The sequence below is a fragment of the Rhincodon typus genome, chromosome 16, assembly GCF_021869965.1.
Source record: "Rhincodon typus isolate 14 chromosome 16, sRhiTyp1.1, whole genome shotgun sequence".
NCBI classification, from domain to species: domain Eukaryota; kingdom Metazoa; phylum Chordata; class Chondrichthyes; order Orectolobiformes; family Rhincodontidae; genus Rhincodon; species Rhincodon typus.
This window is the reverse complement of record NC_063347.1, coordinates 55912108-55927633: the sequence shown is the minus strand read 5'-3', so window position 1 is coordinate 55927633 and position 15526 is coordinate 55912108. Positions and strand designations below refer to the sequence as shown.

At 41.1% G+C, this 15526-nt stretch overlaps 2 protein-coding genes across 6 annotated transcripts in view; one reads left to right on the top strand and one right to left on the bottom strand.

Annotated features, from left to right (window-relative positions):
- Positions 1-3347, bottom strand: part of nprl2 (NPR2 like, GATOR1 complex subunit) — a 36400-nt gene extending 33053 nt beyond the window's left edge. The window contains exons 1-2 of one of the 5 annotated variants that reach the window (XM_020529107.2): positions 3189-3347; positions 586-677 (exon numbers count right to left, since the gene is read on the bottom strand). In XM_020529107.2, the coding sequence (XP_020384696.1) occupies positions 586-677; positions 3189-3260 (164 nt within the window). In that variant the 5' untranslated portion in view covers positions 3261-3347. Of the gene's footprint in view, positions 1-585; positions 678-3172 lie in introns of all 5 variants that reach the window. The other 4 variants (XM_048606580.1, XM_048606581.1, XM_048606582.1 and 1 more) reach the window with 4 other exon arrangements.
- An 88-nt stretch (positions 3348-3435) lies between these two features.
- LOC109929433 (transmembrane reductase CYB561D2) lies at positions 3436-12785 on the top strand. Its single transcript, XM_020529113.2, has 3 exons — positions 3436-3665; positions 5821-5858; positions 10255-12785. Exons 1-3 carry the CDS (start codon positions 3539-3541, stop codon positions 10756-10758), a joined length of 669 nt encoding a protein of 222 aa, XP_020384702.1. The 5' UTR covers positions 3436-3538; the 3' UTR covers positions 10759-12785.
- Positions 12786-15526: the final 2741 nt, after the last annotated feature.

Below are 15526 nucleotides of genomic sequence, written 5' to 3'. Positions count from 1 at the left end.
ACAAACAAACTCAAAAAATGTTGGATAAACACAGCAGGACTGGAGGCATTTGTGGAGGCAGAAACAGAATTTGAGGCGTCTGTGACTCCTCAAATCTTCACAGGAGCCATAAGAACCAGGAGAAGGAGTGTGCAAATTCAGCCCTCGAGCCTGCTCCTCTATTTGATACAATCATGGCTGAACTCATCCCGGCCTCAACTGGACTTTCCTACCTGGTCTCCATAACCCTTAAACCCATTACTCATTAAAAATCTGTCTGTCTTTCTCCTCCTTTCGTTTACTCACTGTCCTGGCATCCATTGCACTCTGGGGTAGTGAATTCCACAGATTCACTGGCAGAGGTAATTTCTCCTTGTCCATTTTAAACTCGGCTTGAAATGTTAACTTTGTTTCTCTCTTCAAAGATGCTGCCAGACCTCCTGAACTTCCCCAACTTTTTTGTGGTTTGTTTAATATTTCCAGTATACACAGTATTTTGATTTTTTGAAGTTCCAGCTTACTACACAACCACTTGTGTGCAAATACATCCTATAATATGAAAAGTGGAGACATGCTTGTAAATGGTTTGTCATTCCTGCAACTTACACAGTAATGAGTTTATTCTGTAACTCTGGCTTTGTTATGATGTATACCTGGACTGTATCAAATAGCTCCCTTGAAATGTACTCCTCAGGCACCTGTAACAGATCCAGACATGTGATTCAAAGACCAACCAAAAATTGAAGCAGTATAAATTCTTGCTGATACCGAAATACTTAAGCTTAACTAATACCTAATAAACAAGCTATGTCAACAGACTACCAGCCTTTAAGAAGAATGTAACTTTGAATAATAAAGGAGCTCTGTGCCAAGGTTCTCAGAATAAATTAACTGCCACAGTGTTCTTACCGATATACTGGTGCTAATATGACAGTAGGCAGAAAAGACTTCAATGTTGCATAACTTCTTGTCTGATACTTTTAATTTATCACTTTAAAGTTTCTCCCCAGAACTGGCACCAAACATGTAACTCCACTTCACCCTAGAGTTAAGCTGCTTTTATTCGATGTGGCCAACAGATCCAAATGGTCAGGTCTCACACAGCTGAGGACAAAAATGGAAGAAAATCTACCAGACTCGTAAAGGTTGGGTGTCAGGAATACAAAACCTAGGCTCTACCTTACAATTCCAGTGACAGTTCTGCTGCATCACCATCTCCTGGTAGTGATCGCAGCTTTTATTATCTTGTTGTTTGTGGGAGCTTACTACGCATATAACAGATGCCGTATTTCCCACATTATAATAAAAGCAGTACTCCGAAAATATTGTAAAACTAAACAGAATGCCTTGGGACAGGTATTAGAAATATTGAAGTCTGTCCTCTTCTAGACAACTTGAGCCAAAGTTATAGACACGTCTTCTGCCAAGTTCCAAAGCAGAAGTTGAGATCTAAGTCTCACATTTTCAGATAGGCATTTATTGTAAAGATTCATAATCCACTCAACACTACAAGATGCCAAGAAAATAATTTAAAATTACACTGTGTTACTGGTTCAATCTAAATTTTCGATATTTCATGTTCAAACATTCCAACGGATAATACAACCAAGACCAGGCTGAATACAGAAGGTTCTGAGGGGAATTGGAAACACAAATAAGCAGTAGAATATGAGGTGAGATAGCAAAAACTGCAGATGCTGGAGTCAGAGATAACGAAGTATGGAGCTAGAGGAACACAGCAGGCCAGGCAACATCAGAGGAGCAGGAAAGTTGACATTTTGGGTCGGGACCCTTCTGACTTTACTCACAGCAGAGCTGATCCATTTTTCATTTTCACACCTTCATTTACACCCATTTCACATTTCTATCTTTCCTTCACCACCACTGACGATCCCTTTGCATTTTGCTCTGAGTATGAGGTGTGACTGTTTTAAGATAGGTGGTAATTCAAGTGGTTAGTGGTAAGACCCCTGATCTTCAGATTGTATAATAATTAGATGAGTGTACAAAGCTCAACTTCAAAATTAATGCACGAGATAAAACTTGCAATTGGGGAAAATTAACTGTGAAGGAGGATAGTGTACAACTTCAAAAGCAATAAACCATTTGGTGGAACCTGTAAACAACTTGCAGATAATTAATGCAGAGAAGTGTGAATTATTAATTTTATGAAACACAAAGAGAGAATATAAAGGGTATAATTTTATAGGGCCTACAAGAGATGAGGGACCTTGGTGAATTTGCACAAAAGTCATTAAACTTAAGAATTAAACTAATTAAACAATCCTTAAACAATTCAAGAGTGGCTGACAATCAGTCATCAAAAGGGGTTGAGAAGATTGACAAGAAGGTTCTAGGGATGGCAAATTTCACTGATGTCAATAAACTGACAAGGTCAGGACTGCTTTCCATGGAGAAAAAACAATTGACAGATTTGATACAGGGATCCAAAACCATGAGGGTCTGGACAAAGTAGATAAAAACTGTTCCTTCAGTAAAATAACCAAACTGGAGGGCACATATTTAAGGCAATTGGCAAAATGAAAGAACTGTTTTTTTGCATACTGATTGGTCAGGATCTGGAAATGACCTTCAAGTCTGTTTTCTCTTCACATATGCTGCACGTTCCAGAGTTTCTCCAACAACTTGTTTTTGTTATTTCTTTCAGGTCTCTAAAACCTGCTGCTCTTTGTTTTATTCTGGAATGGACTGCCTGAGATTGTGGCGGAGACAGGGTCAATCAAGGGGAAACTGGATCATTAGTTCAAATGGAAAAAAAACATGCAGCCTTACTTGAGAAAAAGCGAGGTGAATTGCCTCTGCTACGCTATGCTACAATTCTAAACCTAATTCCGAACCTGGAAAAAACCCTATCTGAACAATTCACATGTCCTCGCAAGTAGAACAGCTGAGCCCCTCTGGCTGGAAATAAACCATTTCAGGCCCAATCTAGGCACTGTTGCCATGCAGAAAGTCTTAGGGCGATCCACAGCTGCTAAGAGATACAGCAGTAGTGTGGGTCTTTAAATCTGTACTCCTTTGCAGCAACAGTGCAGGATGAGTTTTGTGGAGAACGTGGCTGCTGTTTTTCTGCAGTTGGGGACACAGAGGGGGCACTACCATCAATGAGATGTGACTGATACCCGCCCTGTCAGTGGGACTGGAGGCCCCTCGAGTGGTCGTGCCTGCTTACTGTCAGTCCTCGGTACCTGGAAGGTGATTTTCGGCCCGAGGGTCGGGTGAAACTCGCTGAAAAACACGCACTCGATTCGGCTACCCATTACCGACCGTTCAAAGCCTCCCCCCAACCGTGACCCCACAATGACCCCACTGCCCAGGCTGGGGCCCTGGATTTCTCAGTCCCGCCCGCTACGTCATGACCTCATCACGCAACAACCGCGCGCATGCGCACTGTCATCAGCACGCTTTTCCCACGCCCCGAAACCTCATCACGCTGTCTCGTCTTCGTCGAGTCGTCATCACGCCCCTCCCGCCCCCTTTTCCCTGCAGCGTTTCCAGGTTCCCCTCTGTACACATAGACTGACTGTATCCGCCGGGAATGATGGCGGAATCCAGCAGCGATGAATGGTTGTACCGCTCTCTGCGGAAAGTGGCGGGGACAGCGGCCCACCTCCTCAGCCTGGGTTTCCCCATTGTCATTGCGCTGGTCTCGATGCCCGGCAGCAGTGAGTATTCGACAAATGGAGGAGCCGAGCCCAACCGTTAACCGTGGGGAAGGGTCTGCAGGTCCGCGTGCCTCCAACATGGGGAAGGGGTTCCAGGTCTTCTGTGAGCCACCCCCCACTCTGTGGGGAAGAGGCTCCAGCTGTGTCTTTTTCCCCCCACCCAAAGGGGAAGGGAAGTGGTTATGTGTATGTCCCCCCCATAGGGAAGGGGCTACAAGTGTGTAGCGCCCTTTCCCTCTTCTGTGAGGCAGGGGCTCCAAGTGTGCATGCCCTCCCTTCCCCCCCCCCCCCCCCATACCATGGGGAAGAGGCTGCAGGTATGTATGGCTGCCCATGTGGAAAAGACTCCAGGCATATGAAGTACTGTGGAAGCAGCATGTGTATGATAGCATCTTGGGATGGTTTCCATTTTAGTGGGGCTGCATAGTGCATGGACTAATCCAGCCTAACTAGGTATGTCTCAGTCATGGTTAGTTTGGCTTATAACGTGGAGCCAAGAACACACCTATAAATTGAAGTTAGACTTGAAATTTATGTTCTAATTTGGTATTTCACTGTTGTGGCAATGGTGTTAACAATGACCTTTTGAAGACCCTTACATCCTTGCAATTATAACATGGCTACAATGATCAACAAAGCAAATGGATTTAGTTTAGAATGGCATCATGATCAACAGAGATATGCTGGGCCAAAAGCCCTGTTCCTGTGCTATACTGTTCTGTGTTCTAAGTTCTCAAACCTTGATCTCCAGCATCAGTTCTGACAATTCTGTACAGATTGTTCTGCTGGAGTTTCATTGCTCTACAAGTTTGAAAAGGGCTATCAGGACTGTGAACACTGAACACTCTCACATTAATGGGGGTTCAGATTTAACCTTAAATCATCAGAATACTCCATGGTACATTTACCCAAGTAGCACATGAAGGCAAAACCTTGGACATGTCTGACCATTCCAATGTCAATCTGATTACTGGGATTTATTTACTGACAGGACTGCAAGTAATCCACACTTTAGGACTACTTGGTTGTGGGCTTTTGCTTGTTAGTGACTTGATTGAGAATGTAAAGAAGCCAATCTTCATCTTGGATAGTGAGGAGTGTTACCAAAGGATACAGTAGGATATAGATCAGTTGGAAAGTTAAGCAGAGAAATGACAGTTGGAGTTTAATCTGGACAAGAGTAAGGTGATGCATTTTGGGGGGTCAAATGCAGGAGGAAAGTGTACAGTAAATGGCAGGACCCTTAAGACTATTGATATACAGAGCGATCTTGGGGTACAAGTCCATAGCTCCTTGAAATGACAACACAAATGGAAATGGTGGTGAACAAGGCGTGTACACACCCAGTCTGATCCCCATGGGGGCCATGCACACTCTTGGAGCCCCTTCCCCATGTTACTTACCTTCATTGGTTGGGGCATTGAGGATAAAAATTGGCAAGTCATGTTACAGCTGTATAAGACTTTAGTTAAGCCGTATTTGGAGTATTGTGTGCAGTTCTAGTCACCAAACTATAGGAAGGGCATAGAGGCTTTGGAGAGGGTACAGATAAGTATATAAAATTATGAGAGACATGGATAGGATGAATAGTCCGTCTTTTTCCCAGGGTGGAAATGTTAAATACTAGGGGCCATAGGTTTAAAGTGAGAGAGAGAAAGTTTAAAGGAGATGTGTGAGAAACGTTTTTTTTTACATAGAGGATGGTAAGTGTCTGGAATGTCCTGCTAGGGAAGGTTCTAGAAAGCAGATAGAAAGTTTGAGGTATTCAAACAGACACATGAACAAACAGGGTAGAGAGGGATATGGACCGTGTACAGGCAGATGAAATTAGTTTAGAATGGCATCATGGTCAGCACAGACCTAGTGAGTCGAAAAGCCTGTTCCTGTGCTATACCATTCTCCACTCCACTTGTTTCCATATATGGCAGCACATTAGTAAAAACAGATAGTGCTGGGTCAATCTCGCTCAGTATATCTTTCTACTTATTATTCCTTTGGGAAAGTGCTGGCACCTGCAAGATGGGTCAAATAGCCTTGCTCTTTACTGTAAATTATTGTGATTCTGTGAAAGTACCTGTGACCAAGTATTATAAGGAAGGTGTTATTGGAATGTACCTTAACCAACACTTGATGGTTTCACTTTTTCTTGTTCTAGGTTTATTTTCTTGGCATCCATTCCTGATGGCTCTTTCTGTAAGTTATCCATACTTGCAAATTGTGTGTAGAGTATGCTCTTTGGACTAAACATTTTTCCTTTGGAGGATATGCTTCTTATTAACAAGGGCTCAATATCTCATTTCCACATGTACTATATTTCCCTCCTCCGGAGCTCTCCCAAACATATCCTCATTCTTCATTCAGGGATAGGTAGCAGACTCAATTGTAAGTGTCTGCTATCTTTGTCACCTCACCTCTCTGGCATAAACTGAGAGAGAAACTCATTGGTGAGGAGGACGTGGCCCAGCATGGTGCCTCTGTAAAAGTGACATTTACAACTCAAAAACTTTGTTCCCCACTCTTCAATTTTTTAAAAAAATGTCTTCATTTGACATGGGTGTAGCTGGCTGGACCAGCCTTTATTGCCTATCCCCAATTGCCCCTTGATCTGAATGGCTTGCTAGGACCATTTCAGGTTACAGTTAAAGTCAACCAAAAATGCTGTGGGTCTGGAGTCACTGACCAGTTAAGAATGACACATTTCCTGCCCTGAAGGATATTAGTGAATCTGATAAGAGTTTTAAACAATGGTATCACGGTTGCCATTAGATTAGCTTTTCATTCCTGACTTTTATTGAATTCACATTTCACCATCCACCATGATAGGTTTCAAACTCCTGATTCTAGAGCATTAGCCTGGGTTTCTGGATTTCTAGTTCAGTGACAGTACCAATACACCACTGCCCTCCCACTTTGTCCTCTCCCTGTCCTGACAGGTAGTTGGGATCCTGGTTGTAAACTTTGTTGTAAAACGCAGTTTCATCGTGAGAACTTGCACCACCCCTACATCTTTCTATCACACAGAGGTTTTAAATAAGAATAGTTCATGCTTTGGACGTGAGTCAGCACAGGCACAATGGGCTAAATGGCATCAGACTGTGTGATTTGTGTTCCAGATTTCAGGATGGGTGTGAGTTGAAGCTTCTCTGTGAGAAATTTAGACTCCATTTTTCCATACTTTCCAATGCCATCACCACTATTAACATCCAGAGTATGGTACGTGAGGGAGCAGATGTCACTCAACCTTCCAACCAAATGTGAAGGATGGAGAAACGGAACAGAGACTGCCTTGTTTGTTCTAGAATGGGAGACCAAAGAAAGAAGAGAAAAAGGAGTGATTTTAATTTTGGAGATATAGGCTTCGACATACTCCTATGCAGAGAATGAGTCCCTGTACTTTTTTTGTTTTATTTATTCATTCGTAGGATGTGGGTGTCACTGGCTAGCCAGCATTTATTGTCCTTCCTAGTTGGCCTTGAGAAAATAGCGATGAGCTACCTTCTTGAACTGCTGCTACCTATGACTCTCAGTCCGTTGGGGAGGGAATTCGATATGAATGTACTTTGCTCATAGCTAGAATAAATGAGCCACTTCTTAAATTCAACTGATTAACTTAAATTGGTTGTTGCTATACACTCAAAATTGTTCAGCAAGTGTTGCCCAATCATGTAATCACATCTGTCAGCAGATGTTTTGTTTTGGGTTTTGCAAGTGAAGAATTGTTGAGTACAGTTCAGTGCTTATTATGAGCTACTAAAAGAACATTGTGTTTAGTTCAACAGGCAACCACTGAGATGTAAAGTCTATGTTCCTGGTTTTGAGTTGGTTGGCATTCATACAGGACATTACTCAATTGTGTGGACGACAGGGCACCTTTTCAGACCGATCTCAGTAACTTGTTAATGGAAAATATTACTCTCGTAGCCATTTGTATAGTAACAATATGACATTTTTTTTTAAGCTATTCAAATGTTTGAGATATTTTACCATTCCAGAGTGATTTGAGGTAAACCAGGCACTTTCAGCGAGCTTGCGATGATATATTGTGAACAATGATATGATCAGGATGGCTATTTCCTACAAGAAAGCTTTACTGGATATGCTGTATATCTGCATCAAGTTCACAAAGCGTGCAAATGGACAGGACCCTATTTACTAATTGCTGATAATCTTACAAAGTAGTTGCTTAATAATATGGAACTTAAACATTGATAAAAGGTAAACAAAGTCTAATCTTTCAATCATGCACTTATCAGTAATGACTTGCAATAAATCAAACTTAGAAAAGGAACACCAATTCTTGCAGCGTGAGAAAGTAGTACTGATAGGTTGGACCATGGTAAAACTATAAGCTGCCAACCTTTTGGTTTCTTGCATGTCAGTCCTGTTAAGTGCAAGATGAAGGGCATCAACTTTTTTTGTCTCTTTTAGTCAACGTTAGTGTATGTGTAACTAAGTGAATCCCACATGTATACCGAGTGGCAAAGATTGTTTTCAGGCAGATTGAAATGGAGAAGCCTGTAGCAAATAAATCAACTAGTACATTGAAGAAAAGTGGCATTTTAAACTGTTTCATTGCCAAAAGTCCTATTGCTTTCTCATTGACAGTGCTTTGGGTAATCAGTCAACTTGCCAAACAGTCAGTGCCCTCTTCTGTAGTATAAAATATTGTGTTTGCTTGAAATTTGGACATTTCTCCAACAAAAGAGATTCTGACTATTTTCTCTTGATTTTTAATGGCATTACCATTGCTGAACCCTTCATTATCAACATCATAGGTGGGATTACCATTGGCCAGGAACATTAGCTGGACTCTAGCTAGAAGATGCATGAAAGGCTGGAATTCTGTAGCAAGTGTCTCCACTCCTGATTCCCCCAGACCTTTGTAGGAGCTTCATTGCACAAGTAAGAAGTGAATGAGAATGTTCCCCACTTTCCTGGACACAACAATCCTCTTGATCAGTGCCCAAAACACCACCTTAAAGATCCTTTCCCTTCTTCACTTGCTCAGAGTGGCACCATCTACAAAATGCATTGCACTCCTTTGACAATGCCAATGAAACATGGGATCTCATACACCTAGTAAAAGCAAAGACAGCAGATGCATGGAGCTGCCACGATCTGCAAGATCCCCATTTGTTTCATACCATCCTAACTTGAAACTAATTCACTGTTCCTTCTCTATTGCTGAATTACAATCCTGGAACTCCTTCCAAAACAACACTATTGGTGTGCCTATACCCCACAGTAGCTCAAGATCACCTCAAGGGTAGTTGATGGGGAGGCGATAGCCTAGTGGTATTATTGCTGGGCTGTTAATCCAGAGACCCAGATAATGTTCTGGGGACACGGGTTCAAGACCCGCAATGACAGATGGTGGAATTTGAATGGAATAAATATCTGGAATTAGCAATCTAATGATGACTGTGAATCCATTGTCAATTGTCGGAAAAACCCGTCTGGTTCACTAATGTCCTTTAGGGAGAGAAACTGCCATCCTTACCTGGTCTGGTCTACACGTGACTCCAGACCCACAGCAATGTGGTTGACTCTCAATTGCCCTCTGGGCAATTAGGGATGGGCAATAAATGCTGCCCTAGCCAGTGATGCCCTCATCCTGTGAATGAATAAAGAAAAAAAATGAGCAATAAATGTTGGTCTAGCAAACAATGCCCATCATCAATGGAAGAAAAATTTAAAAACAGAAAATGTTGGGAACACTTGGCTCACTCAGAATTTGGAAAGAAAAGCAGAATGAATGCTTTTCACTCAAGTTAAATATTTCCAGTATCTATATTTTTGTTTCAGTACCTTGATTTTGCAGCCAGAAAGAGAAGTTGCCCATTCAGCTGTTTAAGGTTAAGGGAGTAGGTGTGGACAAGATGTACTAGGAGATAGGAGCATGAAAGGAGATAGGAAAGAAACCACTGAAAGATGCACTTTCAGGGCTAGCCATCTTTGAAAAGCTAATGCAGAATGTTTCTTGATGTGGTTTGTTACAGTGAGGATTCAGGGGGCTCTGACTTGGCATGTACTTAGCAGTTTCTTTGAGGGAGAGGAACAAAAGTACCAGTGATGTTTGAGCTTTTTGATATTAAGACTTCAGAAATAAGGTGGAAGAAAATATATTGGAGATTTCAGTAAAGGCAGTCACCATAAGGCTGAATATTGGAGGGAAAGGTGAGGAGCGAAAATAGAAGGCAAAATCTTCCACCATGACAATTTGAATAGTTAAAAGTGCTATAAAGGCAAAACAATTTTTTTCAAGACATGAAGGAAATTAAGAAAGAGCAATGATTTCCTGAAACATTGATAATTTGGAGACAGATGTCTTGAAGATAATAATAGACAACAGCAAGAGCTGAAGCTTAACAGAACCCAAGGGTAGAAGATCTGGCATATTGGGAATAATTGTTGATGTGGCCTGAGTGATACAATGGAGTAGAGCAAATCTATAAGGAAAGCTGTGCCAATAATTTTAGCTTACTCTTTCAGAGAGTTAGCCAAATTACAAGAACAAAAGAGGCAGAAAAGGAGGACTTGCAGGCGTTTTAATGTGCAGAAATTTAACTGTGTTTCTGTTTTCTCCTAGTTTTCCTTCATTATGACTCAAGCCATTCTGCTGTTCTCTCCAGAGACTTCTCTTATTCTGTCCTACTCAAGGAAAATCAAAGTCCGAGCCCACTGGTTGTTGCAAGGAATGGCCACATTGTGTGCTGTTCTAGGTTTGACCATTATTAGCTTTAACAAATACCTGAATGACAAACCACATTTTACCAGCTGGCATGGTCTGGTGGGGCTGATAACCGTCCTTTACATTTGCATGCAGTGCATCGGTGGGGTGTCACTTCTGTATCCCAAACTAATGAAAAACTGGTCCCTGTCCAAAATGAAAGTCTATCATGCTACTTCCGGATTGGTTGGCTACCTGCTGGGCTGCACCAGTCTACTGCTGGGCATGTGTTCAACATGGTTCACTGAGACAGTGACTGGTTTTAACTGGTACCTTGCAATCTGCTTCCCTGTCCTGTTGGCATTGGTCCTTATGAATCAGATGTCTAATGCCTACCTGAAGAAAAAGAGGATGCAGCCTTGACAAAACCTTCAGTCTCATCTACCGGTGCTCAGCAATGACCTGGATTTGTACCTCTCTGAAAGTTTACTGCAGTAGAACGGATAAGAAAACAACTTGAGCCATTACTCAAAGACCCACTCATCAATGCAGGTGATTGATGCCAAAGTGTGGTCAGATCAGTGCAAAACCTGGACTTTGAGATTGGACTCCAGCTCATAGACTTTGCCTAATTCATAGTGGAAGCTTGGAAAGCAAATCTCAACATTGATGAGACTGTTTCCTAGCTTGCAGAATTAACATTATTTGCTACATTTTAAGAGTCTATGTTTCACCTATAATGAAACGTCCCTATGTGTTCTTCCTTTGCAAGTCAGCAAAGCAGTGAGTAGTGCTGCATTTTGGTTGTAGTGTACAGTGCTGTTCCTTTTGCTTACTGATTAAAGTTCAAGGAAATATTTGTCAAAATAGAAACAACCTTGTACTTGTAAGCTACATGCAAAATGAAGCTGTGTTCAAATCAAAATTCCCATTACCAGGAATTGTTTGAAACCCATCACTTTTAACCCTTCAGTTGTTTGTGTCCTCATTTCACGTATGATGATATTCTTTGTCCCAAGTTAGCCCAACCTTCCTTAATTCCCTCTGTAGAATTTTACAATGCAAGGGATGGCAAGCTTCAGTCCTATTAATAATAAGTTGTTTGTTTATTGATGTAGATGTAATTTTAATTGTACTGTTTTCTTCTCAACCTGCACATTCCAAAGTAATTATTTTGTAAATATTTAATTCTGTTGTTTTTGTTTTGTGTGTGTATCTGTGTGTTCCCGCAGTATTGTGTGAATACTTTACCTCATCTTTCACATATTGAGATATTTCTTTATTACTGATTGGACAGTGTTTGTTTGTATTGAGGAGGTTAGCTTGTGCAGCATCTATGTGATCAAAGCCTTTTCTCTGTTATCACTACCTAAGGCCATTCTATACTCAACAGGGTGAGCTTCAATGTGCCGGGGACTAACAGACAGGTTCTGAGTTGCCAACTGCACTCGATATTAAATTTTATTAAAGTCAATGACCAGAATATCTGGTAGAGTGTATAACAGCCAATTAATGTGATACTGTCTGGTGTCCTGACCAGTTTGACTCCCAAAGATATTGTTCTGGTTGCAAATGAGATCTTGGGCTCTGTTCAATGAACTTCAACTTCAACAATCAACTTAAAAATTACTTTATGGTGAGAGAACCCCTGGCAGAGTGTACTGTGGTCCTGGGTACAGACAAGTATCCTTGTGACTTTGTGCCGTAAATAGAACCACACAAGCAGACATGAGATTTTCCTGCAAGGGATTTGGCTGTGGATGCAGAAAGCTGTCTTGTACAGTATTGATACCTGGTCTATCCTTGTTACTTTTGTCTGACTGAAGCAACCGGAGGCTGGGTTGCGATCTTAGAGTTAAGAGACCAAAGGGTTTGGTAGACATAGACTATTACTTTAAACAAAGGATGATGTGATATTGAAATGAAACTCAAAGGGAAAATTTTTATTGAACTACAGACTTCCTTTGAACTGAGAATACCTACAGGGACTGAAGAGAATTACTGTGGGCAGACTGATGATGAAAAATGTTTGAATTCTCAGACTTATTCTAAGGGTCAGTCCTGCCATACTTGGATGATGAAGGATAGTCCTACAGCTGAAACAAAGCAGCAAATTAATTAAATTCCATCAACATTCAAGCACCATGTGCCTTTTCAATTATCCTGAATAAGCACACAAAGCTCCTTGTTTGTTCATGATCACAGTTCCTAAAGGTAATATTGAAGCACGAAAGCTTCAATATTGAGGTGTCTGAGATGTATCCTGTTATTTGTATGGCACTTATTGATAGTGCTAGAAGCCTGACAGATTTAGATCTATCTGCTTGACTAAGATTTTATTCCTGATCAATGTGTATCTGAATTTGATTGGTTTACTGAAGCTGTACTGGGCCATTCAGTCAGTGCCTTCCAGCTATGTGTAAACAAAATAAATGACCACCATTCACATATTGCAGTCTGTCTTGCTTGAATGCTTTGTGTTCAGTTAGGCTGTACATTCCGTTGTAAGAAATGCAAAGTGAATGTCAAGAGGGGTCTGTCCCAAAAGGACTTTATTCACCAGGGTATCTCTATTTTTCTAAGTTTGACTTGGTAGATGTCCCTTTGAATTGAATTACTATAAGTGAAGGTATGAGGTAAAATGTTACACAATAGTACACATGATAGTGAGTTGGCAGCCCATTTCACATCGCTTACCTTTCTACTGTGTGTTTCAATGGTTGGGCTACTGATTTGCAGCCCACCCCACCTTGTTTGGCACGATTTTATACAAGTCCAATTTTAAGATGTGTAAAATCAGATGCAGTTTTAAAAATCAGATGCAGTTTTACAAATAAGCTGTATCCCAGCTGAATTCTATGCAAATGCAACAAGCATGCTTTGAATGCGTTTCTTGTTTTTCGTTGGGGTGGAAGGGGTGCTCAACTGAGCTACATTTGGAGAGACACAGGCACTAACTTGTTCAGTTAAAATTGGCCGAGTACAAATCATAGAATCATACAGTTCAGAAGAGGTCCTTCAGCCCATTGAGTCTGTACTGCCGAAATACATTGCTATTTACACTAGTCCCATTTTCCCTCACTAGGCCTATAGCCTTAATGTTATGAAACTTTCAGCACTCATTCAAGTACTCTTTAAAGGTTACAAGGTTTCTGGCCTCAACTACTCTACCTGGCAGTATCATGTGTAAATATCAAGGCAAGCCATGGCATTTGAAATGGTTGGATGTGTTCATTAAACTCAGTTAATAAGATTGTGGAATTGATTGGCATTTTCACAGTGAGAGCCAAAGCAGATAATTTAACTCCTGTGGCCACAAAGATGAGAGCAAGAAGAATATATCTAGAATTCATTTATAAAATAACCTAAGTACATACTTATTCCAATCTGACTATTCATTTATTTGCTTAATAATTTAAACTTAAAACAAGGTTTGATTTGACTTTTTCAAAGACTGGAGGCATGAGATAAATTCTAGTAGTTTAAAGATAATTACCTAGAACTTAGATGAAGACAGAGTGGTAGACATGATTTTTTTTTAGTTTTCTTTACTAAAGCCTTTCACAAGGTTCTGTAAGGCAGTCTGGTTAGTAAAGTTAGATCACATGGGATTCAAGGAGAGCTTGCCTATTGGCTGCAAAATTGGCTTGATGGTAGGAGAAAGAGGGTGGTGGTGGATTGGTGCTGGGTCAACTGTTTGTCCTTTAGATAGACAATTTGAATGAGAATTTAGGAAGCATGATTAGTACCTTTGCGGATGACACCAAGATTGGTAGTATAGTGAACAGCAAGGAAGGTTATCTAAGATTACAAAAGGATCTTGATTAATTCAGCTGAGGAGTGGCAGATGGAGTTTAATTTGGTTAATTCAATGTGTTGCATTGTGGTAAGACAAACAAATGCAGGACTTACACAGTTAATGATAGCGTGCTGGGGAGTGTTGTCGAATGGAGACCTTGGGGTTCAGGTATATTCTGTGAAAGTTGCGTCACAGGGTGGTAAAGACTCATAGCCATAGAGCTTTACTGCATGGAAACAGACTCTTTGGTACAACTCCTATTAAACTAGTTAAACTCCTTTTAAACCATTTGCCAGCATTTGGCCCTTTTCCCTCTAAACCCTTATTATTCATGTACACTTCCAGATGCCTTTTAGATTTTGTAATTGTACCAGCCTCCGTGACTTGCTCTGGCAGCTCATTCCATACACGCACCACTCTCTGTGTGAAAAAACTACCCCTTGGGTCCCTTTTAAATCTTTCCCCTCTCACCTTAAACCTATGCCCTCTAGTTTTGGCGTCCACTATCCTGGGGAAAAGACCTTGACCTCCACCCATTCTATGCCCCAAATGATCTTATAAACTCTTATAAGTTCCCCCCGCAGCCTCTGAAACTCCAGGCAAAATAGCCCCAGCCTATTCAGCCTCTCCCTATAGCTCACACACTCCTTGTAAATCTTTTTTTGAACCCTGTTAAGTTTCACAACATCCTTCCTATAGCAGCGAGACCAGAATTGAACGCAATATTCCAAAATTGGCCTAACCAATGTCCTGTACAGCCTCAACATGACCTCCCAACTCCTTTACTCAATGCACTGACCAATAAAGGCAAGCATACAACATGCCACCTTCACTATCCTGTCTACCTGTGATTCTACTTTCAAGGAACTATGAACCTGCACTCCAAGGTCGTCTTGTTCAGCAACACTCCCCAGGACCATTTGTGTATAAGTCCTGCCCTGATTTGCCTTTCCAAAATGCATATTTATATAAATCATTTATATGAATAACAAAAAGCAGTGGACCCCAGCACTGATCCATGCGGTACACTGCTGGTCACAGCCTCCAGTCCTTAAAAAAACCCTCCCCAACACTCGAAGTCTCCTACCTTTGAATCAGTTCTGTATCCAAATGTTTGGACTCCTGGATGAGTTAGTGTGATATCTGACAGCCAAATTATTAAGAAAACTCAAAACGCTGAAATGGTAATGGGAGCAGGAAGGATTTATCAAACTCACACAGCCCTCAGGCCAAACTTTGAACCAGCAAATTATTTTGTTTTAAAGCAGTTTTTTGTAATTGGCAAAAAGCATTGCCAAAATGCTATCCACCAACAAATAAAAGAGAACTTCAATTAAATTCTCGAGTTTCAAACATGAGTTGTTAGAACGCAAAGAATAAGATGGACCGATA